The sequence below is a fragment of the Bos grunniens genome, chromosome 7, assembly GCF_055505025.1.
Source record: "Bos grunniens cultivar Pamir isolate PY7600 chromosome 7, Bosgru_T2T1.0, whole genome shotgun sequence".
NCBI lineage: Eukaryota > Metazoa > Chordata > Mammalia > Artiodactyla > Bovidae > Bos > Bos grunniens.
This window is the reverse complement of record NC_141171.1, coordinates 107,952,149-107,977,950: the sequence shown is the minus strand read 5'-3', so window position 1 is coordinate 107,977,950 and position 25,802 is coordinate 107,952,149. Positions and strand designations below refer to the sequence as shown.

The 25,802-nt window shown below is 39.5% G+C and overlaps 1 protein-coding gene across 21 annotated transcripts in view; it reads right to left on the bottom strand.

Moving 5' to 3' along the window:
* FER (FER tyrosine kinase) overlaps positions 1-25,802 on the bottom strand; it is a 458,023-nt gene that overhangs the window by 310,628 nt on the left and 121,593 nt on the right. For all 21 annotated transcript variants that reach the window (XR_015168399.1, XR_015168400.1, XR_015168396.1 and 18 more), the window contains one exon: positions 4,370-4,492. Coding sequence is in view for 15 of the 21 variants with exons in the window: in XM_086413354.1 (XP_086269480.1) it covers positions 4,370-4,492 (123 nt within the window). In the remaining 6 variants the exon portion in view is untranslated. The remainder of the gene's footprint in view (positions 1-4,369; positions 4,493-25,802) is intronic.

The following is a 25,802-nucleotide window of genomic DNA, read 5'->3' as shown; positions in this document are numbered from 1 at the left end:
CAGATTTTATATATATATATATATACACACACACACACACACACACATACATATATATATGTGTATATATAGAGAGATGTTTAAGAAATATTCAGAAGATGAAATGCAAACATTTACCCTAGAATTCATTTCAGACTGTTTGTTTTGCAAATTATTTTAACATATAGTTCAAAGACAAACTTAAACCTACCAATGTCTAAATTAATGAGATTTCACAATGACTACTTAGTTATATAAATATACTTAACATTTTCAAAATTATGCCCTGAAGTTAACAATAAAAACTCCATGATAACAGAGTGCAAACAGAATTTGGGTTAAATCAGACTCATTTGCTGAATTGCCAGACACACTTATCCCTTCTAACTTACTCTCCTAAGAACACTACTAAAATCATGAGATCAAGCAATTGCTGTGATCAGACAGAAACTTCGGAGTCAAGAACTCATGAGTTTTCTATCCCTTCCTAGGTGTGATTTTAAGTTATCTAAATTCTCTAAGTCTTAAAGGTAAAATGCTCATAATTACACGGAGAGCATAGTAAAGATAACATTAAAGTGAATTAATATATATAAAATATCCAGCATAATATGTGGAAATGAGTAAGAACTCAAGAGGTGTTGATTCCCATATATCCATCATGTTTTAAGCCTCCTCTCCTCTCATCCCATTCTTATCTCCTGATAAATATAAACAGGTGGAGAAATGTGGATCACCCTGATTATGCAGATGAAGCGAGAACTGAAGATATGAGTCAAGAAAACATACCAAAAAAATCAAAGAACTTACAAATTCTAGGTTAAGATAACCCTTAAAGACTGTCTCCTTCAACAATATATAACCAGACATGCTGGTGAGAGGGTCCTACTGTATTTCTTTATATCTAACAAATTTTAAAACAAAAGTCATTTACAATGTGTACATTTACAAAACTATAAAAAGTAGAACTACTTAGTCATCTGTAAACATGTGCAGAGATTTAGTTGCAAATAAAGAAAAACAAAAGATAATTATATTTTTACTTTTATATGTGCAATGGTTGATAAAATTTATCTTTATAATCCAAAGAAAATCTAATCCTGATTCAATACTGAAAATTTTCAGATTTATTAAAGGAATATCCAGAGTAACTCATATTTTCCTGTTCTCACCTTTAAAAGGCTCAGCAATTTCAATATGACATATAATACCAAGTTGTAATAAGAGCCATAGTATTAAGTGGGAGTGGAGAAGGAAATGGCAACCCACTCTGGTACTCTTGCCTGGAAAATCCCATGGACAGAGGAGCCTGGTGGGCTACAGTCCACGGCATTGCAAAGAGTCAGACACAACTGAGCAACTTCACTTTCACTTTCCTTAAGTGGGAGAGGTAGGCTCCTACTAACCTGAGTTGCATACAAGAATAGATGGTGCTGCCATTCACTGAAACTGAGAGGAAAAAAAAAACTAAAAGTGAACTAGGTTGGGCTGGTTGGATTGTATTTAGGGGGTTTTTAATTCAGTCTTAGATGTGAGAAATGTAGGGTACTACTAAGACATCCAAAGAGGCATGTCAAGTAAGCAACCGACTACATGGGCATGGAGTTCCCAGAGGACATCTGAGCTAGAGTAATAAGCATGAGTCATCTTCAGGGGGTCACCCAAGGACAGAGTGCAGGAAGAAGACTGCACAGCCTAGGACCATGCCATGGGTAACTCCAAAATACACTGGCCAAGCGGGGAAGAATGAGTTTACAAAGAAGGAGTGGTCAGAAAGGGAGAAGCAAGATCTGGTATCTTGGTTCGCAAAGGCCAAGGGAAAGGAAGTCAACAAAGATACTTTGAGGAGGTCAAATAAGATAGTTGCAAAATTTAGAAACATATATATTGTCATTGAGTATTGTGTTCTTGCCTGGAGAATCCCAGGGATGGGGGAGCCTGGTGGGCTGCCATCTATGGGGTCGCACAGAGCCGGACATGACTGAAGCGACTTAGCAGCAGCAGCAGCAGCTTTTACCTTGTACGCTGGAAAGGCTGTATATAGTCACCCTGCTTATTTAACTTCTATGCAGAGTACATCGTGAGAACGCTGGGCTGGAGCAAGCACAAGCTAGAGTCAAGACTGCCGGGAGAAATACCAATACCCTTAGATATGCAGATGACACCATGCTTATGGCCAAAAGAGTAGAGGAACTATGCTTTCCTCTAAAAGAGGACGCTGAAAAAGCTGGCTTAAAAAACAGCATTCAAAAAATAAAGATCATGCCATCTGGTCCCATCACTTCATGGGAAATAGGTGGGGAAACAATGGAAACAGTGACAGACTTTATTTTCTTGGGCTACAAAATCACTGTAGATGGTGTCTGCAGTCATGAAATTAAAAGAGGCTTGCTCCTTGGAAGAAAAGCTATGACCAACCTGGACAGCATTACTTTGGCAACAAAGGTCCGTCTAGTCAAAGCTATGGTTTTTCCAGTAGTGCTGTATGGATGCAAGAGCTGGACCACACAGAGGGCTGGGTTTGGAAGGACTGATACTTTTGAACCATGGTGCTAGAAAAGACTCTTGAGAGTCCCTTGGACAGCAAGGAGACCAAACCAGTCAATTCTAAAGGAAATCAGTCCTGAATATTCATTGGAAACACTGATACTGAACCTGAAACTCTAATACTTTGGCCACCTGATGCGAAGAACTGACTCACTAGAAAAGACTCTGATGCTAGGAAAGATTGAGGGCAGGAGGAGAAGGGGACGACAGATGAGATGGTTGGATGGCATCTCCGACTCAGTGGGCATGAGTTTGAGCAAGCTCTGGAAGTTGGTGATGGACAGGGAAGCCTGGCATGCTGCAGTCCATGGGATCGCAAAGAGTTGGACATCACTGAATGACTAAACAACAAAAAAGTCATTGAGAATCTTACAGATACCTACTTCAGTAATGCTGGGGCAGAAACTAGGGATCCGTGGGTTAAGTACTAAGTAAGAGTCAAGGTACTGAGTGCACATTAGCACTCTTAGAACAAGTCTGACTAAGAAAACAGAAGGCAAAGCCAGTAACTGAGAGAGAATACTGAGATTAAAGAAGGGTTATCTAGGGTGGGCAGAGAGGTAGAGGTTACTTTTAGGAGTCGGGACTTACAAATGTTTAAAAAGTGAGCACAGGACACAGTTGAGAAGAAAAGGTAACCATAACATATAAAACAATGTAAAGTTTCAGGGAAAGTAAGAAATGATGAGATATAAAGCAGGGACAAGAAACAGGACAAGGAACAGACCCTTTATGAAAGTAAGGAAAGAGAATGAGTACAAATGTGGCGAATTTAGACATGTAATGGCAAAAAATGAGGCATTTGCCACCTGGTGATTTTCATTTTTTCTGTAATGTAGGAGACATCCGTTTGTCGACTCTGATTAGGCATATAACACGATCAGAGATTTGAGAGACTTGGGAAATATCTGAAAAGTTGCACAGAAAGTACGAGCAAGTAGTAGAGACCAGAGAAATGTCACACATACAATTTCCTTGGAAGTCTTGACAAATCAAGCCAATTGTAAAAGTACCAGAGCAAGAAATATATATGTTCTAGTCAGGGGTTAGAGAAACCACAGAAAAGTAATCCTCGTTGAAGATGCAAACAGTGACCAAAGTCAGACCAGAAATTTTAAATTTCAGATCAAAATGGAAACCTGAAAACAAGAGAAAACGTAAGTATTGAAATCAGTAAACACAAGAGTACAGCAAAACGAGTCAGAGGATCCATGAGCGTGTTTGCTGATTCAGACACCAAGACGAAAGGCAGTCGTAAGACGACAGCACGGCGAATCTCAGGATGCGTGAGGCAGACTACTCCTTTTTCATGTTCACTTGCTTCCTCCTGACACAGCAGAGGCCAGTTTCCTGATTACACTGGTCTAACACTCTTTTAGGGGCTTCCCTGGTGTCCCAAATGGTAAAAGACAAGGAATTCACAGAGAATATGCTGGACTTTGATTTGTGCTGTGCCAAGGCGCTTCAGTCATATCTGACTCTTTGTGACCCTATGGACAGGAGCCAGCCAGGTTGCTCTGTCCATGGGATTCTCCAGCCCAGAATACTGGAATGGGTCACCATTTAAGGCAGAGTAAAGACAGGTTTTAATGGGGCTTTTCAGAAAATAATTCAAACCACTAAAACACTGAGACAAATGATAGGTAACATTACACGGATAAAAACACAAAATCATTCCTCTATAGTCCTCGAAAGTAACTCAACCATACACAGTTTCATACTTTTATACATGAAATTTCAACTTTTGGAAATTTTATGTCTCTAATTCCATGTAAAATGAAGTATTTCTGTAAAATTACATCAATTAAACTTTCTTTCCTCAAATAACCCCTTTGGTACTCACTCAGACTTCTTTTCACAGGTCTTGGCAGCCTCCTCGATCCTCTTCTCTAGCTCCAGGACGGCTTCCTCCTTGTTCACAAGCATCTGCTGTGTCTGCATTAGTTCCTCTGCCAAAGTCCGCAACCTAGGAGGAGGTTTCCTCATTGTCAGTCAGCACACGAATCACGCTCACTTTACACAGACCAAAAAAGAACCACACACCTAAGGCCGCAAAGGCCAACACAGGAGCCACAGCACTTTAATTCAAATTAAATACGAGTAAAATTTCAACTCCTCAGTTGCATCAGCCACGTTTCAAGCTGAGCAGACACACACGGCTAACGGCTACCACTCTGGACAGAGAAAAGAACATTTCAATAATCACAGTGAGTTCTCTGGGCAGTCTGTTTTAAAGGGTTTTATTCATCAAACAGCAAAAGAGAAAAAGAAACAGGAAATGGAGAAAGAGAAAAGAACCAAAGAACCTGTGGTGGATTCATTTCGATATTTGGCAAAACTAATACGATATTGTAAAGTTTAAAAATAAAATAAAAGTTAAAAAAAATCATAAAATCAAAAAAATAAAAAAGAAAAAAAAAAAAAAGAAAAAAGTACCTGTAGTTCTCCCAGGAAGAGTGTATGGTGAAATAACCATGATTTTTGTTTCAGACTAACATGTATGTATATTCTAGCTTTACCATTTTTTATCTGAGATCCTATGAAACTTGCTTCAGCTCACTGACTCTATTTTCCTACTCATATTTTGGATACTGTAACACCTGCTTCAGTGCATTGTTTTGAAGATGAAATACACTTATGTATAAATAATGAATGGTACTTGATAGGCATTTGAGTAAATAACATCTAGTATTATCTGCATATGTTATCTCATTTAATTCTCACAACAAGCTATGAGATATATATTGTTATCCTCAAAGACAGTAAGGCTCAGTCACACGGTAATTTAAATTAATATAAGCTATTTCTGTTTTCACATGTTGCAGTAATGTTTTGGAGGTACAGTCTATATAGATTTGAAATTAGTATGTATAAAATTAGTCTGTACCCATAGATCAGACATTTTTTGATTACATAAAATGCATCCAGCCCTGAATAGAAATATTTCTATCACAAAAACACACAACTAGAATCTAAAAAATAATACAAATGAACTTATTTTTCAATACAGAAACAGACTGACAGACACAGAAAAGGAATTTATGCTTATCAAACGTGACAGAGAGGGAGAAACAAATTAGGAGAATAGCATTAACAGATACACATCACTGTATGTAAAACAGATAAACAACAAGGATTTCCTGTATGGCACAGACAATTGTATTTAATATCCTATAATAATATACATTGGAAACAAATCTGAAAAAGGATAAATACATATGTCTAACTGAATCACTTTGCTATATACCTGAAACTAACACAGTATCTTGAATCAACTGTAGCTTAATTAAAAAAACAAAAAATAAAATTGCTATAATCATAAAATATACACACACACACCTATCATATCACATTAAAATTTTTATTCTGTTTCAGCCTTTTAAAGCAAGACAGGAAATCCAAACTACACAAAATACTAAATAACCCAAGTATATGAAAATTTAAATTTAACTTAAAGAGATGATAAAATCAAAAGTCAAAAGTCAAACCTCGAAGAAATATTTGCAATGGAAGTTACAAGCAAAAGCTCATGTAGAAAAACTCTTAGAAAAAAGTCAACCTACAATGAAAATGAACAAAAAACACAACTGGAACTCCAAGAAAACTTCAAATGATCAATAAGCACACGGAGATATTTACAACCTGAGCCACAATTTAAAATCTTCAGATTAAATAATCAGTAAATTATTTTTCACCTACTAAAATTGACAAGCATGAAAACAAGTGATAATACACAGTATTCTCAAAACTGTAGCAAGAATGAGAGGGGAAGGAAGGAAGGAAGGAGAGAGGAAACTTGGAACTGTCTCTCAAACCTCAAATTAGAATCTCCTTTGACCATCTAAAAATCTGTCTTATCAATATACTTTACACATGCTCACAATCCGTCCATATGGAGATGTTTGTACTACAGTGTTTATAAAACTAGAAAGTATTTAATTGTTCATCAACAGGGGAATAGCTGAATAAATTTTGGTCTGATTTGAGAGAGTAACGATGATATATACACACTGCTATCTGTAAAACAGCCAGCCAGTGAGAATTTGCCGCATGACACAGAGAAGCCCAGGCTGGGGCTCTGTGACAGCCTAAGAGGGGTGGCTGGAAGGGAGGGGCAGGTGGGAGGGAGGGGCCTGTGCACACTCCAGGCTGATTCGTGCTGACGTCCGGCAGGAATCATCACGACACTGCAATTATCCTCCAATTAAAAGAAAAATAAAAAATTTAAAGAAACAGAATAGTCATTAAAAAGAATGAGGTTCTTCCAAAGCATGGTTCTTCCAACACATAAAAGGTTCTTCCAAGGCATTTACTTAAAAGGCATGAGGCAGAGAAGTACATATAGCCTGGCTCCATTTATAGTGAAATCAATGTATGTGTATACACATACTACTGACTGAACTGTATTCCCTCAAAATTCATATCTTGAAATTCTAACCCCCAAAGTGATGATATTTGGAGAGGGGGACTTTGAGAAGTAACTAGGTTTAGATGAGCTCGTGAAGGTAGAACCTCATGATGGGATTAAGGTCCTCAGAGGAGATACCGAGAGTTTTGCTCTCTCTCCCCAGGCCTAGATGAAGCAGAGGTCATGTGAGTACATGAGAAGGCAGCAGTCTACAAGCAGGAAAAGACTCTCACCAGGACCCAAACTGGCCGTCACCTTGATATGGAACTTGTAACACCCAAAACAATGAGAAATAAATTGCTATTGTTTAATCCACTCATTCATGGTATTTTATCATAGCAGCCATAGCAGAGTAATACACTATTATATATTTATGTGTAGAGAAGAACCAGATTACTAAAAACCAAACTTGCATCATCACTCTGACAGGTATGGGATTAGAGTAGGGGTGATTTAAGGACAAAAGGGTTTCCCTAGTAGCTCAGTTGGTAAAGAATCCGCCTGTAATGCAGGAGCCCCCAGTGTAACTCCTGGGTTGAGTAGATCCGCTGGGGAAGGGATAGGTTACCCACTCCAATTTTCTTGGGCTTCCCTGGTGGCTCAGCTGACAAAGAATCAGCCTGCAATGCAGGAGACCTAGGTTCGATCCCTAGATTGGGAAGATCCCCTGGAGAAGGGAAAGGCTACGCATTCCTGTATTCTGGCCTGGAGAATTCCATGGACTATATAACCATGGGGTCACAGAGAGTCGGACACGACTGAGTGACTTTCACTTTTGGACAAAAAAGTCTCTCATATTTTACTCTGTATTAATCTATATTATATTTAAATCTTATAACAAAAATGAATTTGAATTTAAGCTATTAAATAATAGGTAATGGAGACAGAAAAGGCAGAAAAACCATGAAACATGATAAAACTCAAAATATAGTAATCCAGGTTTTCTCATCCATGTTTAGAGTTAAGCAATATAATAAACCTCAACAGGTTTCTGAGGGCATTATTATACAAAACATAATCAATGATGCTTACAATAATGATCCAGAATTGTAAAAGAAAAATTAAAGTATTTTTCATTAAGAATATACATATATTTATGAGACATACATCAAATCTAGTAAAATTATTTTGTTGAACTCGATAGCAAAACAATGTTGGGTTAAATGCACTTCTGTGGAATAGTTCATACCCAGACTACTAGACACACAAAGTTACTATATTAAAATCTGAGGTCATTCTCAAGAAATCTACACTTCAACTTCTGGCTTCAAGTTACTTATTACCAACTACAAATGATACAAATTAGTAACATGCATAATGCTTCGCTCGTAAAGACATAAAACTCTGCCGTATATGTGGTCTCATCTCACCCTCATGGCAGTCTGGAACACTTGCCCCACCTCTGTGCCTGTCCCCACCCCAGCCTGGGGGGCATAAGGACCAGCTTCTCCCACGCTGCCCTGGCCATGCTGCACCAGAGATGAACTGGAAAGAAAGCTCCCGTCTCTGAGCACTCCCCTCCTCTCTGGTCGTTTACTTCGCTCTCCTACGCCTTTCCCAAAGCTCTTCCTGCTCAGTTTTCCACTCACCCCTCTTTTCAGTTCCTCGCTCATTCACTTAAACCAGGTGTTCACTAAGGCCATTCCCTGTGACAGGCACACTGTTAGACACTCGGGATAAACAGTAAACAAGCTTGGCTTCAGGAAACGTAGATGCTAGCATAAGAAACGGGGTCCGCCTTTTCCCTCCGACCCTCCCTTTTCTTCTCCTCCTTTCCTCTCTCCGTTATGCTTTCTGTCCCAGTTTCTTCTCAGTTCTCGCTGCACCGCATTCTGCTCCACCCTGAAATAAACACATAACCCCACCGACCTGTAAGACGCAGGCAGCACGGCCTCCGCTTCACTGCTCAGCCCTCACACCTAGCTCTGTGTCTTTCGCACGGTAGATGCCCAACTCGGTTCTGCATGTCCTGTTTGTCTCAATAGAACCTCACACATTAAGCTTTTTCTGCAATTTCCTAATAACTCCCAAGGCTCTCCTGATTCCTATAGTTCTGAATTATCTAGAAAGAGAAACCAAAGAGCTACCTCAATATGGGAACAGCACAGTTTACGACTTCCCCCACCACGACAGCTAAACTGATGCATGAACCACACCCCAGTGAAGGAAGCTTTAGTTCTCTACACAGACGTCATTAATACAGGACTGATGCTTTTCAAGTAAACATTTTGACATCAAGCTAATCACCTTACCTTCCACCTCAGAGTAAGAAAATTATTAGTGTTTGCAACTCTACACGTCTCTGCTGCATTTTGTAAAGCTCCTTACCCTGGTGAAAGAGACCAGGTCTAGAAGCAGACACCTTAGGGTTCAATGTTTACTTGGCTTTTCTAGACTTCCATTTTCTCCTCTAACAAAATGGAAACTAATTTAATATCTAACTTAAAGGGTTCATGTAACTATGATACATATTTTTAAAGTTTCTAGAGTACATCATGAGAAATGCTGGGCTGGAAGAAGCACAAGCTGGAATGAAGATTGCCGGGAGAAATATCAATAACCTCAGATATGCAGATGACACCACCCTTATGGCAGAAAGTGAAGAGGAACTAAACAGCCTCTTGATGAAAGTGAAAGTGGAGAGTGAAAAAGTTGGCTTAAAGCTCAACATTCAGAAAACGAATATCATGGCATCTGGTCCCATCACTTCATGGGAATTAGATGGGGAAACAGTGGAAACAGTGTCAGACTTTATTTTTGGGGGGCTCCAAAATCACTGCAGATGGTGACTGCAGCCATGAAATTAAAAGATGCTTTCTCCTTGGAAGAAAATGACCAAGGTTATGACCAACCTAGACAGCATATTGAAAACATATTGAAAAGCAGAGACATTACTTTGCCAACAAATTAGAGGAGAAAACTAGTCAAGGCTATGGTTTTCCCAGTAGTCATGTATGGATGTGAGAGTTGGACTGTGAGCACCAAAGAATTGATGCTTTTGAACTGTGGTGTTGGAGAAGACTCTTGAGAGTCCCTTGGACTGCAAGGAGATCCAACCAGTCCATTCTAAAGGAGATCAGCACTGGGATTTCTTTGGAAGGAATGATGCTAAAGCTGAAACTCCAGTACTTTGGCCATCTCATGCGAAGAGTTGACTCATTGTAAAAGACTCCGATGCTGGGAGGGATTGGGGTCAGGAGGAGAAGGGGACGACAGAGGATGAGATGGCTGGATGGCATCACTGACTCGAAGGACATGAGTCTGAGTGAACTCCGGGAGATGGTGATGGACAGGGAGGCCTGGCGTGCTGCAATTCATGGGGTCACAAAGAGTCGGACACGACTGAGCGACTGAACTGAACTGAGTATGGATTTTTAAGCATAGAATATTCCCTATAAATGTAACTATATATTATTAACCAATTTTACTACTGATATCAAGAAACATTTTTCTGAAAATTAACTAAATTTTGATTTCTACCTTTTTTAAAGACTGTTTTATTAACACTGGATGCAAAAATAAACACTGCCCCCACGGCAGGGTTGGCCTGAAGGTATTTTAAATAAAACTTAAAAGTGGGTTATACTATTTATACATTTTTCCCAGTTAAGGACAAGTAAAGAAATATTGTAAGAATTTTGTATTAAAAGTATATGAGTTACTCATAATTCAAAGTTGTTTTTCCCTTTACAACAATGTCATTTCCAAGAACATTCACGTTTTAGAAATGTGGAAAATTTCAGTTCAAGAGAAATTAATGTAAGCTTGCGTGTCATTGCTATCCTTGACACAAAATAATAAAAAATCTCTACACACACACATACGCCCTGATTTGATGTGACATAATGGTAACAATATCACAACAAGTCAAAAACTGAGGAGATTTGCTACTGATTTCTTCACATATATGATTGAGAAAAATTCAAGGGAAGACATCTGATTGTGTTGGATATCATGTTTACCCTAGCTAATTGGAGTACAGCCCTCTTTTTACTTTGAAACAGGGTAAGAAGGGAGGAATGAGGTGAAAGCCAGAGAGTCCTGATCCACTGTTTATGCCACCTGATACATCCTAATTCTATTTATCAGAGCTCAATGGCACATGTGAATTCTAACAAAGGATATTAAAATCCCATACTTTCACTTCCTTTAGCAAGCATTCAGCCTTCTGAAAAATATCCCTTAGGCTTTCAGTGAGGAATTAGATTTGAAGTTTTGTATATGCTCAACTTTTGGAGTACATGTGTACGCTCATTTGTGAGAACAATGAGGTGGTACTCACGATTATTTCTCTTTCAAACATCTGATCTGTGCTAAAACTTTAACCCAGAAAGAAAAAGAAAACTGCTGTTGCTGTTGTTGTTCAGTCGCCAAGTCTTTGCAACCCCATGGACTGCAGCATGCCAACCTCCCTGTCCCTCACTATCTCCCAGACTCTGCCCAAGTTCATGTCCATTGAGTCAGTAATGCCATCCAACCATCTCATCCTCTGTCATCCCCTTCTCCTCCTGCCCTCAATCCTTCCCAGCATCAGGGTCTTTTCAAATGAGTCAGCTCTTCGCATCAGGTGGAGTTTCAGTATTGGAGTTTCAGTATTGGAGTTTCAGCTTCAGCATCAGTCCTTCCAATGAATATTCAGGACTGATTTCCTTTAGGATGGACTGATTTGAACTCCCTGCTGTCCAAGGGACTCTCAAGAGTCTTCTCCAGCACCACAGTTTGAAAGAGTCCTACCACCAGTGTATTAGATTCTCTAAGGAGTTGGAAACTCTAGAAGTTAAACAAAGGCCTAGAAGAGCTAACAACACTTCTGTTCTCTGGCAGATCTGTTGTGTTACCTACAATTTACTACCTGTTTTGCTAAGCAATGAAGGTTGGAAAAAGAAAGGAGATAAGAATAAGAAAAGGGAGATCAGAGGAAAAGGAATGATAATATTAGCTAACTTTCCTTTTTCTAGCTCTTGATCATATAAAGAAAATAGTGGCGCTTCTTGAGGCCTTAATCTTTTACAGCCTTGGCACGAACAAAACATGCCAAAGCTTTATGCAAAATTGTCTTTAAAAAAAGAATCGAGCAAAGATAACCCTTTGTGTCAAAACTTCTTAATATTTCTCAGTCTCTATAGATCCATGGCTGTAAATCCAAAGTAGAAAAGACAAATGATTTAGAAGAACAGAATTATATAGGGAAAGGATTTTGCCTTTTTCCAACTTGCAGTAGAATGGATTAAGAGAAAAAACATTCTAGTATATACAGGTTATATATAGATGATTTTTAAAGATTTAGTTGTATTTAAAGATTGTTGTTCAGTCGCTAAGATCTATCTGACTCTTTCAATCCCATGGACTGCAGCACGCCAGGCCTCCCTGTCCATCACCAACTCCCGGAGTTCACCCAAACCCATGTCCATCGAGTCGGTGATGCCATCCAACCATCTCATCCTCTGTCGTCCCCTTCTCCTCCTGCCCTCAATCTTTCCCAGCATCAGGGTCTTTTCAAATGAGTCAGCTCTTCGCATCAGGTGGCCAAAGTACTGGAGCTTCAGCTTCAGCATCAGTCCTTCCAATGAACACCCAGGACTGATTTCCTTTAGGATTGACTGGTTTGATCTCCTTGTTGTCCAAGGGACTCTGAAGAGTCTTCTCCAGCACCACAACTCAAAAGCATCAATTCCTCAGTGCTCAGCCTTTTTTATGATCCAACTCTCACACGATTACCAGAAAAATCATAGCATTGACTATATGGACCTTTGTCCACAAAGTGGTATCTCTGCTTTACAATATGCACTCTAGGTTTGTCACAGCTTTCCTTCCAAGGAGCAAGAATTTTTTCATTTCATGGCTGCAGTCACTGTCCTCAGTGATTTTGGAAACCAAGAAAATAAAATCTGCCACTGTTTCTACTTTTTACCCATCTATTTGCCATGAAGTATTGGGACTGGATGTCATTATCTCCATTTTTTGAATGCTGAGTTTTAAGCCAGCTTTTTCACTCTCTGCTTTCACCCTCATCAAGAGGTTCTTTGGTTCCTTTCCACTTTCTGCCATGAGAGTGGTATTATCTGCATATCTGAGGTTTTTGATATTTCTCCCTGCAATTTTGATTCCAGCTTGCAACTCATCCAGCCTGGCACTTCACACAGTGTATTCTACATAGAAGTTAAATAAGCAGGGTGACAATATACAGCCTTGACAAACTCCTTCCCAATTTTGAACTAGTCTGTTGTTCCATGTCTGATTCTAAATGTTGCTTCTTCACCCGCATACAGGTTTCTCAGGACACAGGTAAAGTCTCATCTCTTTAAGAATTTTCAACAGTTTGTTGTGATCCACACAGTCAAGGCTTTAGTGTAATCAATGAAACAGAAGTAGATGTTTTTCTGGAATTCCTTGCTTGTTCTGTGATCCAGTGGAGGCTGGCAATTTGATCTCAGGTTCCTCTGTCTTTTCTAAACCCAGCCTGTACTTCTGGAAGTTCTTGGTCACGCACTGTTGAAGCTAGCTTAAAGCATTTTGAGCATTATCTTGCTAGCATGTGAAATGAGTGCAATTGTATGGTAGTTTGAACATCCTTTCCTTGCAATTAGAATGAAAATTGACCTTCTCCAGGCCTATGGCCACTACTGAGTTTTCCAAATTTTGGAATTTTGCTGACATATTGAGTGTAGCACTTTCACAGCATCATCTTTTAGGATTTGAAATAGCTCAGCTGGAATTCCATCACCTTAACTGGCTTTGTTCTTAGTGATGCTTCCTAAGGCCCACTTGACTTTACACCCCAGGATGTCTGGCTCTAGGTGAATGACCACACCATCGTGGTTGTCTTGGTCATTGAGATCTTTTTTGTATAGTTCTTATGTGTATTCTTGCCACGCTAAGTCGCTTCAGTCATGTCCGACACTTTGCAACCCTTTGGACAGTAGCCCGCCAGACTCCTCTGTCCATGGGATTCTCCAGGCAAGAATATTGGAGCAGATTGCCATTTTCTCCTCCAGGGGATCTTTCCTGGTAGCTCAGATGGTATTCTTCCCACCTCTTCTTAATCTCTTCTGCTTCTGTTAGGTCCTTGCCTTTTCTGTCCTTATTGAGTTCATCTTTGCATGAATATTCCGTTGGTGTCTCCAATTTTCTTGAGGAGATCTCTAGTTTTTCCCATTCTTGTTTTCCTCTATTTCTTTGCACTGTTGACTTAAGAAGGCTTTCTTATATCTCCTTGCTATTCTATGGAACTCTGCATTCAGTTGGGTATATCTTTCCCTTTCTCCTTGCCTTTCACTTCTCTTCTTTTCTTAGCTATTTGTCAGGCCTCCTCATACAACTACTATGTATATTTAAAGATACAAAAGCCTAAAGCAACTATTGTGGATGATAACAAATTTTCAGTACTCATGACAATACTTTTTATATTCTCAAACCATTTTCTACCATTATTTAAATCTCTGAGCACTTCTAAAGAGATCCAACTTCCTAAAAAAATATAAATTAAAAATTCCTAATACTGTCTCATTAATTGTGACATTTGGGTTAATAAAAACCCAAATGCAAAAAAGGTTACAGTTGCCTGATATAACTTTTTTGAGAGTCCTTATTCGCTATTCTTGTTCAGTTGCCCAGTCATGTCCAATTCTTTGTGACCCCATGGACTGCAGCACACCAGGCCTTCCTGTCCCTCACCATCTCCCAAAGTCTGCCCAAGTTCATGTCCACTGTATCGGTGATGCCATCAGCCATCACATCCTCTCATACCCTCTTCTCCTTCTGCCCTCAGTCTTTCCCAGCATCAGGGTCTTATCCAATGAGTCACTGTTTGCATCAGGTGACCAAAACACTGGGGCTTCAGCATCAGTCCTTCCAATGAGTTTTCAGGGTTGACTTCCCTTAAGATTGACTGGATTGATCTCCTTGCTGTCCAAGGGATTCTCAGGAGTCTTCTCCAACACTACAGTTTGAAGGCTTCAGTTTTTTAGTGCTCTGCCTTGTTAACCATCCAGCTTTCACAACCGTGCGTGACCACTGGGAAGACCACAGCCTTGACTACACGGACCTCTGCTGGCAGAGCGACATCTCTGCTTCTCAACACGCTGTCTAGGTTTGTCATTTGCTTTGTGGGAAGCAACTGTCTTCAGACTTCATGGCCGCAGTCACCATCCGCATTGATTTCAGAGCCCAAGACGAGGAAATCTGTCGCTACTTCTCCCGTTTCCCCTTCTATTTGCCGTGAAGAAATGGGGCCAAATGCCATGATCTCCATTTTTTAAATTCAGTTTAAGCCAGCTCTTTCACTCTCCTCCTTCACCCTCAGCAAGAGGATCTTTAGTTCCACGTCACTTCCTGCCGTTAGAGTGGTAACATCCACATATCCACATGTCGATGTTTCTCCAGACTGTCTTGATTCCTGCTTGTAAGTCATCCAGCCCGGCATTTCTCATGATGTGCTCAGGGCACAGGTTAAATAAGCAGGGTGACAGCAGACCGCCGGGTCGAACTTCTTTCTCAATCCTGAACCCGTCAGTTTTTCCGTTCAGGGTTCTAACTGCTGCTTCTTGACCCGCATACAGGTCTTTGTTCAACTAAACCTCTTTTTGATCCACGTATGTTCTTAACACCATCAGTTGTAATACAGCGTAACAGATTCCACTTCAGTCTGTACTGGGTTAGCCTTTTCTCAACTTCATTGAAAATACTAATTGTAGGTGACCCACACACAACATTCACTGAAAGTAATTCTTCAATCGCTTCAAACCTGGTTTGACTTCTCAAGTAAACAACTGAGTAGTTTGGATCATATCTGCTGACTCGTCAAGAGCCAGGGAAAACCACTTTGAATAATTTGTCATGTTTTTTATTAATTAACTAATGACGCAGCTCCCAAAGCTCTCAACCCCTCAAGCAAATGTCCTTCCTGACAATGTAGTGGTCATAAACAAACTTACTTCCTCTGAACATATTTCCTCAGTTATTCTTTAAAACACTATTTAATTAAATTACCACTGATAAATGGGCTTTGCCTGCTTGGCTAACAAATAAGTCACCCAGAAACTTATTTTCATTTGGTTTTATCCTCATTCATATTTTATTTTTCTGAAAAAAGTCTGCTGTGATGAAGCATTTCAGTTTAACTTTAATAATATTTCTTGACTCTTGCTGCCCTGTGTGTCAGTAACACTGAGAAGAGTGTTGAATCTGGTAATGTCAACAGACATTATTTTAGCACAGCTACAGTGCCCATGCATGACAAACACAATGCTGTGCCATCTAACTCAACAACAAAATAATCTGCATCTACTGTGTCTTAAAGTGTGACAACCAAAAGCCATTTTCTCTTCTCTTCTTGACATGACATGCATGCACTGATAATAAAAAGGAAGTAAATGCTGTAGTCCAGTGATGTGTGTGGCATTCAAAACAGTGCTGAGTTACAACCATGGCGCTGCGGTCTGTAGTGCACCAAGCAGCAGTGTGAAGTGATGGGAATGCCACACGTGGTCTCTGCCTCAACGGCTCGCTCTGCCCTGCAGCAGGAACCCACCCACAGACAGCAGGTGAAGGGCGAGCACGGCTGCGTTCCAATGTAACTCATGTCCTCTGACGTTTACGCTGCATGTAACTTTCATATTCACAAAATATACTTCTGCTTTTGACTTTTTTAACCGTTAGAAAATGTAAAAAGCAGTGTTAGCTCATAGACTGCACGAGATAAGGTGGCTAGCAGGATGTGACCTATAAGCTATAGATTGCTCATTCACAGCTCAAAAATCCAAAACAATCACTTTCCCATGTAGAGAATTATCATTCTTCAATTAAGAGATCTTATTTATATTTCACTGTAAAGCTAAACACATTTTGACCCTAAATTTTGTTAAATGATCTGGGAAACATGAGACCTGAGATTGGGTTTTACTTTAGAATATACAACTAGACATTTAACACAGTCTTCTGGAACTCAAATCTATTTCCTACTGCTAGGCAGAAACAACTCATTATTAAGAGACCTCACCTGAAACTGGAAAACTGATCCCACAAAAAGACGGAGGCCCTTTGCTCTCCACCATTCCAGTAAAATTAATAAAAATTCCTCTTTTGGCAGACATGTTACTGTTCATATTTTGGAACAACTTGCTATCTGTAACCTGCCTGGCTTAAACTATGGATTCATAACTCCATTTACTCTGCTTTATGTTTGCACCGGATCACAAATCAATGCCTCATCGATCCAAAATGCAAAAGTCCACACAACAGATACTTAAATATGTTCTTCTAATGTTCAACAGACTTGACTTTTTCAAGTTATTTTGATAAACTAAACCAATCCCAAATTCGTCAATTAAATAGTGATTGGATGAGAGGAAATATTTACATATATAATCTTAAACAAAAAGTTTAGTATTCTCTCTCAGTCTTTGGCCAAGAAAGGAGATCCAAAAATGAGGTAGATGTGAAAGTGGTGATGGAAGGGAAGCAAAGAGGCTGCAGACGACAGAGACAAAGGGATCAGTCTCAGACTCAAGCCTCAAGGTGACGCAACCTGAACACACGTGTGGAGGCGTGTGCGTGATCAGGCGCCAGAATTTATCAGAGGCTGAGAAACAGCTCTTTCCCACACCATAATCTACCATTCAAAAACATTTCCAATATACAAGAGATAAACAATTTACAAATAGCTGACATGAATTCCTCTCTCTGCATATATGCTGGGGTGGGGCGGGCAGCGGTGATATTATACTCAGTCAAATCCAACTCTTCACAACCCTATGTTCTGTGGCCCACCAGGCTCCTCTGTCCATGGGATTTTCCTGACAAGAATACGGCAGTGGTATGACCTTTATAATTACGGTTAATAGACAAATAATGAGAGTACGATAAAAATGTTTTGTGGCACATATTTACATGGATAAATGCAGTAACTTTGTCATTTAGTATTATATCATTAGATTTCTATCAGATCTGAAAAGAGGCAAGGAGTAACATTGTATAATCTTGTTCTGGATGTAAATAGTAATTGTGTAATAATCTCAGAATCCCATACATTTATTTGAGAAACCTCTACATGATACACCAAAGAGCAACCTAAACTATTAAATTTATGAGTGTGGTTAATGAAAACAACAATTTTCAGGTTATATTTAGGAATACAAAATAAGAAAACTTAACGGGTGTCTTTTTATGACTAGCAAAGTGAAAAAGATAACCTCAGGAAAAGAGGATCTCTTTAAATTTCAAATACTTTACCAGTCAAGACTAGACCAGAAGTATGGCAGATCAAAAGAAGAAAAAGAGTCAAAAAGAAATTCCCTGAGTCACATTGTTGTATGAAAGACACCAACACAACACTGTAAAGCTATTATCCTATTAAACTTAAAATTCCAGTTAGACCACTATAAAAAATGCTAATTTTTGCCAATACTACTATAAATTTGAGAAATATAGCTTCACTAGAAAAGTTTAACAAAAAAGACACCTTTAAATATGACAGATATTCAAGTAGAGCAGTCCTCAGGCATTTTGGGTTGAGAAACCCTCTGAAAACCTGCACACACCCTCCCCACAGAAAGTAAAACATGTATTTCTACAAACACTTTTAGTGGGCTTATGGCAGATTTTCAATCCTTTCTACACACTAAAATCATCTGGGAAGTTTACAAAAAATTCCAATGCCTGGATAAAACCCTCAGAAAATCTGATTTAACTGGTTTGGGTCCGATTCCAGACATCAGCATTTTTTGAAGGCTCCCTCAGTGATCCTAATATGAAGCCACAGACGAGACCCACTACTGAGAAACTCCCCAAAATCTCCATAAAATATCTCCATTCACTCACTCATTCAACAAAGATGTTCATAAATCATCTGCAACATCTGACATCTAGCCAAGAATTCTGAAAAATCCAAAAGAAACGCAGCCCAAGTTTTTCTTTGTTTCATAGTCAAGACTAACCAGCAGTCTGACAGATTGCCAGTATGATCCCTATTTATAGAAAAACTCCAGAAGTCAAAAATTAATGATTCTCACTTCCAAACGAATATAACCTTTCACAAAGGATAGGGTCACAGATCATTTAAACATAAAGGAATGCAAAACAAAAGGAAAAATATTTCTGAAGTCTTCTTTAATACCATCCCTTAGTAACGTGTTAAAAGTTCACATGGGACGAGAAAAAAGCAGAACACAAGGAAACACAGGCCATTGGACATTAGCACTTTCTTTCTTTCCAGTGTTACAGCTCCATTTTATTTAGAAGATAGCAGCAGAGAGAGAGGGTGAGAGAGAGAGAGAGAGGAAGAAAAGAGCGCACGCACGCACGCGGGAGAGAGGCGGAGAGAAAGCGCTTTGGCTCCTCCTTTTATGTTTTTTCCTCCACCTGGGCCTGCCCTATGCAAATTGGGCTTAGCCAGGAGTGCTGTTTGTTCTGCCTGAAGTCTGCACCCTGGTCCTCGGACCTTCCTTTGACCTTCCTTGTCTTTTAAAAGAGCTTTGAGAGTGCTCTATTATAAAACTATATAAAGCAATGTTGCGTTGTTATTTAGTCACTAAATCATGTCACGCCCTGTGGACTGTAGCCCACCAGGCTTCTCTGTCCATGGGATTTTCTGGGCAAGAATACTGGAGTGAGTTGCCATTTCCTTCTCCAGGGGGATCCTCCCAAACCAGGGATCAAACCCACATCTCCTGCTTGGCAGGTGGATTATCTACCACTGAGCCTCCAGGGAAGCCCTAAAGCAATCTTACTAATGAACAAATGCTTAGTGAAAGGATAAGAACTGACATAATAGGAAGGAAAATATTTAGCTTATATTCTGGAGAACTAACATAAGCTTTCAAATAATACTGCAAAAAGATGTGAAATAATACTGTATTTATTTTAAATTATCATGAATATGGGCCCCAACATGCTTCCTTATAAAACCCATCAATTCATCTCCATTCCAAAATAGTTTCTATGTATATACAAACCTATATGGATTTTATTTATTAATAGACTCATTACATAAATATTATTCTATAGCTTATCTTTGCTCTCTATCATATTCTCTGGTGATCTTTCCATACAAGCATATATAAAAGCCTATCTTATTCTATTTAAAGCCTGAATAATATGGAAAAACTGTGGGATTAGTATAGACCTACTATAATTCATTTAACCAATTCCTTATTGATGAATATTTATGGTATTCCCAGTATTTTGCCAAAATGAAAGGACTACTTAGAGACCTTTACAATACTTGGCCTCTATCCAAAGTGTGTGTGTGTGTATGTATACACACCATCATTTATACACATATATTAAAAAGTGAGAAAGTTTAACCTACAAATTGTTTGAAATGTTTTGGTGTATACCAAATTTAATAATTAATGACAGTGATATTATGCTTTACAACAGTTTTCTTGTCATATTTTGGAACAAACAAAAATTTTTCAGATGTCAAGTATTTCCAAAAGTCCCTGAAAAACCTAAGAATTGTGCTCAGAGTGCTTATCATTCCAAGCATTAAAAACTAAAAGAAAAACCAATACAGATAAACATATAAGAGCCCCAAATAGACTTAAAAAAAAAAAAACAGAGCTGGAGGAATCAAGCCTTCTGACCTTAGACTACCCTACAAAGCTACAGCAATGAAAACAGAATGGTACTGTTCCAAAAATAGACTCATACATCAATGGAAAGGAACAGACAGCCTAGAAATAAAGCCACACACCTAGGGTCAGTTAATTTGTGACAAAGATGCAAGAATACACATGGTGAAAAGACAAACTGTTCAACTGGTACTGAGTAAACACCAATTTTTTGTGTATAGCCTCTTGATGAAAGTGAAAGAGGACAGTGAAAAAGTTGGCTTAAAATTCAACATTCAGAAAACTAAGATCATGGCATCTGGTCCCATCACTTCATGGCAAATAGATGGGGAGACATTGGAAACAGTGGCTGACTTTATTTTTTTGGGCTCCAAAATCACTGCAGGTGGTGACTGTAGCCATGAAATTAAAAGACGCTTACCCTTGGAAGGAAAGTTATGACCAACCTAGATAGCATATTCAAAAGCAGAGATATTGCTTTGCCAACAAAGGTCCATCTACTCAACGCTATGGCTTTTCCAGTAGTCATGTATGGATATGAGAGTTGGACTGTGAAGAAAGCTGAGCACTGAAGAACTGATGCTTTTGCGGTGCCAGAGAAGACTCTTGCGAGTCCCTTGGACTGCAAGGAGATCCAACCAGTCCATCCTAAACGAGATCAGTCCTGGGTGTTCATTGGAAGGACTGATGCTGAAGCTGAAACTCCAATACTTAGGCCACCTCATGCAAAGAGTTGACTCATTGGAAAAGACCCTGATGCTGGGAGGGTTTGGGGGCAGGAGGAGAAAGGGACGACAGAGGATGAGATGGCTGGATGGCATCACTGACTTGATGGACATGAGTTGAGCGAACTCCAGGAGTTGGTGATGGACAAGGAGGCCTGGCGTGCTGTTATTTATGGGGTCTCAAGGAGTTGGACATGACTGAGCAACTGAACTGAACTAAGATGAGTTCAATTGTATAGTTGTTTGAATATTCTTTGGCACTGCCTTTCTTTGGGACTGAAATGAAAACTGACCTTTTCCAGTCCTGTGGCCATTGCTGAGTTTTCCAAATTTGCTGGCATATTGAGTGTAGCACTTTCACAGCATCATCTTTTAAGATTTGAAATAGCTCAACTGAAATTCCATCACGTCCATTCGCTTTGTTCGTAGTGATGCTTCCTAAGGCCCACTTGACTTCACACTCCAGGATGTCTGGCTCTAGGTGAGTGATCACACCATCATGGCTATCTGGGTCATGATGATCTTTTTTGTACACTTCTTCTGCATATTCTTGCCACCTCTTCTTAGTATCTTCTGCTTTTGGTAGGTCCCTGGTGGACTTCCCTGGTGGCTCTGATGGTAAAGCATCTGCCTACAGTGTAGGAGACCTGGGTTCAATCCCTGGTTCAGGAAGATCTCCTGGAGAAGGAAATGGAAACCCACTCCAGTACTCTTGCCTGGAAAATCCCACGGAGAGAGGAGCCTGGTGGGCAACAGTCCACGGGGTCACAAAGACTCAGACACGACTGAGCGACTTCTTTTTACTTTTACTTTTCTGTTAGGTCCATACCATTTCTGTCCTTTATCGAGCTCATCTTTGCATGAAATGTTCCCTTGGTATCTCTAACTTTCATGAAGAGATCTCTAGTCTTTCCCATTCTATTGTTTTCCTCTAATTCTTTGCATTGATCACTGAGGAAGGCTTTCTTATCTCTCCTTGCTATTCTTTGGAACTCTGCATTTAGATGCTTCTATCTTTCCTTTCTCCTTTGCTTTTTGCTTTTCTTCTTTTCACAGCTATTTGTAAGGCCTCCTCAGACAACCATTTTGCTTTTTTGCATTTCTTTTTCTTGGGGATGGTCTTGATCCCTGCCTCCTGTACAATGTCATGAACTTCCATCCACAGTTCAGCAGGCACTCTATCAGATCTAGTCCCTTAAATCTACTTCTCACTTCCACTGTATAATCGTTAGGAATTTGATTTAGGTCATACCTGAATGGTCTAGTGGTTTTCCCGACTTTCTTCAATTTAAGTCTGAATTTGGCAGTAAGGAATTCATGATCTGAGCCACAGTCAACTCCCGGTTTTGTTTTTGCTGACTGTATAGAGTTCTCCATCTTTGGCTGCAAAGAATATAATCAATCTGATTTCAGTGTTGACTGTCTGGTGATGTCTATGTGTAGAGTCTTCTCTTGTGTGGTTATAAGAGGATGTTTGCTATGACTAGTGTATTCTCTTGGCAAAACTCTATTAGCCTTTGTCCTGCTTCATTCTGTACTCCAAGGTCAAATTTGCCTGTTACTCCAAATGATTCTTGACTTCCTACTTTTGCATTTCAGTCCCCTATAATGAAAAGGACATCTTTTTTGAGTGTTAGTTCTAGAAGGTCTTGTCCGTCTTCAGAGAATCGTTCAACTTCAGCTTATTCAGTATTTCTGTTTAGGGCACAGACTTGGATTACCATGATAGCGAATGGCTTGCCTTGGAAACAAACAGAGATCCTTCTGTCATTTTTGAGATTGCATCCAAGTACTGCATTTCGGACTCTTTTGTTGACCATGATGGCTACTCCATTCCTCCTAAGGGATTCTTGCCCACAGTAGTAGATATAAATGGTCATCTGAGTTAAATTCACCCATTCCAGTCCATTTTAGTTCGCTGAGTCCTAGAGTGTTGATGTTCACTCTTACCAGCTCCTGTTTGACCACTTCCAATTTGCCTTGATTCATGCACCTAACATCCCAGGTTCCTATGCAATACTGCTTTACAGCACTGGACTTTACTCCCATCACCAGTCACATCCACAGCTGGGTGTTGTTTTTGCTTTGGCTCTGTCTCTTCATTCTCTCTGGAGTTATTTCTCCACTGATCTCCAGTAGCAACCGACCTGGCATGCTCATCTTTCAGTGTCCTATCTTTTTGCCTTTTCATACTGTTCATGGGGTTCTCAAGGTAAGAATACTGAAGTAGCTTGCCAGTCCCTTCTCCAGTGGACCACATTTTGTCAGAACTCTCCACACGACCCATCTGTCATGGGTGGCCCTACACGGCATGGTCATAGTTTCATTGAGCTAGACAAGGCTGTGGTCCATGTGAATAGATTGGTTAGTTTTTTGTGATTGTGGTTTTCAGTCTGTCTGCCCTCTGATGAAGAAGGATAAGAGGCTTATGGAAGCTTCCTGATGGGAGAGACTGACTGAGGGGGAAACTGGGTCTTGTTCCAATTGGCAGGGCCATGCTCAGTAAATCCTTAATAATTCTTTCATCTTGTATTACATTACAATATATACATATATACACACATATACATTCATATATATTTTTTAATGGAATTGAATTATTTTAACAGTGCCTAGAGATACACTGAATAACTCATTCTTGGAATAAACTTCTTGAGGATAGTCTAATCCTAAGCTCATAACCTGAATTTAGACACTGTTCATTGAAATGTAGCTAAAGCTTTACCTCAGTAAGATGTAAGCAATTAAATCTTCCATCACATTATCAAAGACTTATTATCTCTAATTTATTGAATTTTTATTCACTGCTTCATCACCATAATTAAGAAATAATGATTTATGAGTATAACTAGCTTTAGCTCTAATTATACCCTAAAAAGCAATAAAACAAATTCTTCTTTGGCCACAAAATCTCTTACCTTATATATGCTTATAACAGTTAGCAATTTTTAGTTTTACCACATAACACTCCAATGTCTATATGCTCATCCTTTCTTGGTGTATTAAAATAAATTGATCAATTATAGCCTAAACTCCTTGAGAGTATTAAACCTTGCAACCTTAGACACACAGTAAATATATCTTGATGGGGCAATATTATGGTTTAAAAAAACAAGAGTAATTTATATCATGTTCCTTCACCAAGCAGCTCAGGAATTAAGGCATGGAATTTATTACTGCACAAGAATTGAAAAACTCTACCATCCATTTCATGACAGGCAGTCAACTCTATTGTCACAAGCACAGTTCCTCAACCTCAGCATTACTGACATTTTTGCCAGAAAACTCCTTGCTGCAGGAGGCTGTCCTGTGAACTGTAGGATGATTAGCAGCATGCATGGTCTTTACCTTACCATCTGATAAATGAAAATGTCTCAGACATTGTCAAATGTCCCTTGAGAAGAACTGCCCAGGTGAGAACCGCTGATTTAGAGATAGCTGGCACCGTAACACAAAGTCAAAGTGAGTCTCCTGTGAAGGGTATCAAACCTGGAAGAACAGATTCTTCAAGAATCATATCACGCCTTCTTGGAAAGACCCACTAGTGCAGGATACACCCAATGCACCATTCCTCTCGTCGATGGTCAGTCCACCATAACTGTTAAGCCTTCAGCTTGAACAAGGTAACTCAACAAGTACTTGGTAGTTTCTTCAACCCCGTGTGAGCAACTTGAAAGACGTTAACCCTTACCTAGAGCTAGTCCCAGGACACTACCACATAGTTAATTATTTGTAAATGCTACATTACTCAACAGTAGAAGAGAGACTCTTTGATTATATTACACAGGGGTTTTTTGCTGAATCTTTTGAGATAAAATTTCATTAAGTCAGATGATATAACATGTGCAAAACTGAAGAGAAACGGAGAAAACGTCCAGCTGTATTTTTCACACAGGGATAGGTACATACAACACTTACCAACAAATTTTAGTTTCTTTCTGTCATTCCTGAAAAAAACCAGGAGACAGCTTCAATATCTTTGTTGTTGCTGTTGTTCAGTCACCAAGTCATGTCTGACTCTTCGCAACCCCATGGATTGAAGCCTGCCAGGCTTCTTTGTCCATGGGATTTTCCAGGTAAGAATAAAGGAGTAGACTGCCATTTCCTTTTCAACGGGATCTTTCTGACCCAGTAACTGAACCCATGTCTCCTGCATTGGCAGGCAGATTCTTTACAAGAAGCCACCAGGGAAGTCCTAAATTTACTTTAAAAGAATGCCTTAATTATGTTTTCTAATGTTTGAAAAGAAAAAAAATTAAGATTTCTCAAAACCCTTTTAAAATTTTATGCAGTAGTAACAAAAAGTGGAAAAGAAACTGATATAATAGTCTGTAAGTTCAGTTCAGTCACTCAGTCACGTCTGACTCTTTGCGACTTTAACCCGATGGATTGCGGCACACCAGGCCTCCCTGTCCATCACCAACTCCCGGAGCCTACTCAAACTCAAGTCCATTGAGTCAGTGATGCCATGCAACCATCTCATCCTCTGTCATCCCCTTTTCTTCACGCCTTCAATCCTTCCCAGCATCAGGGTCTTTTCCAATGAGTCAGCTCTTCACATCAGGTGGCCAA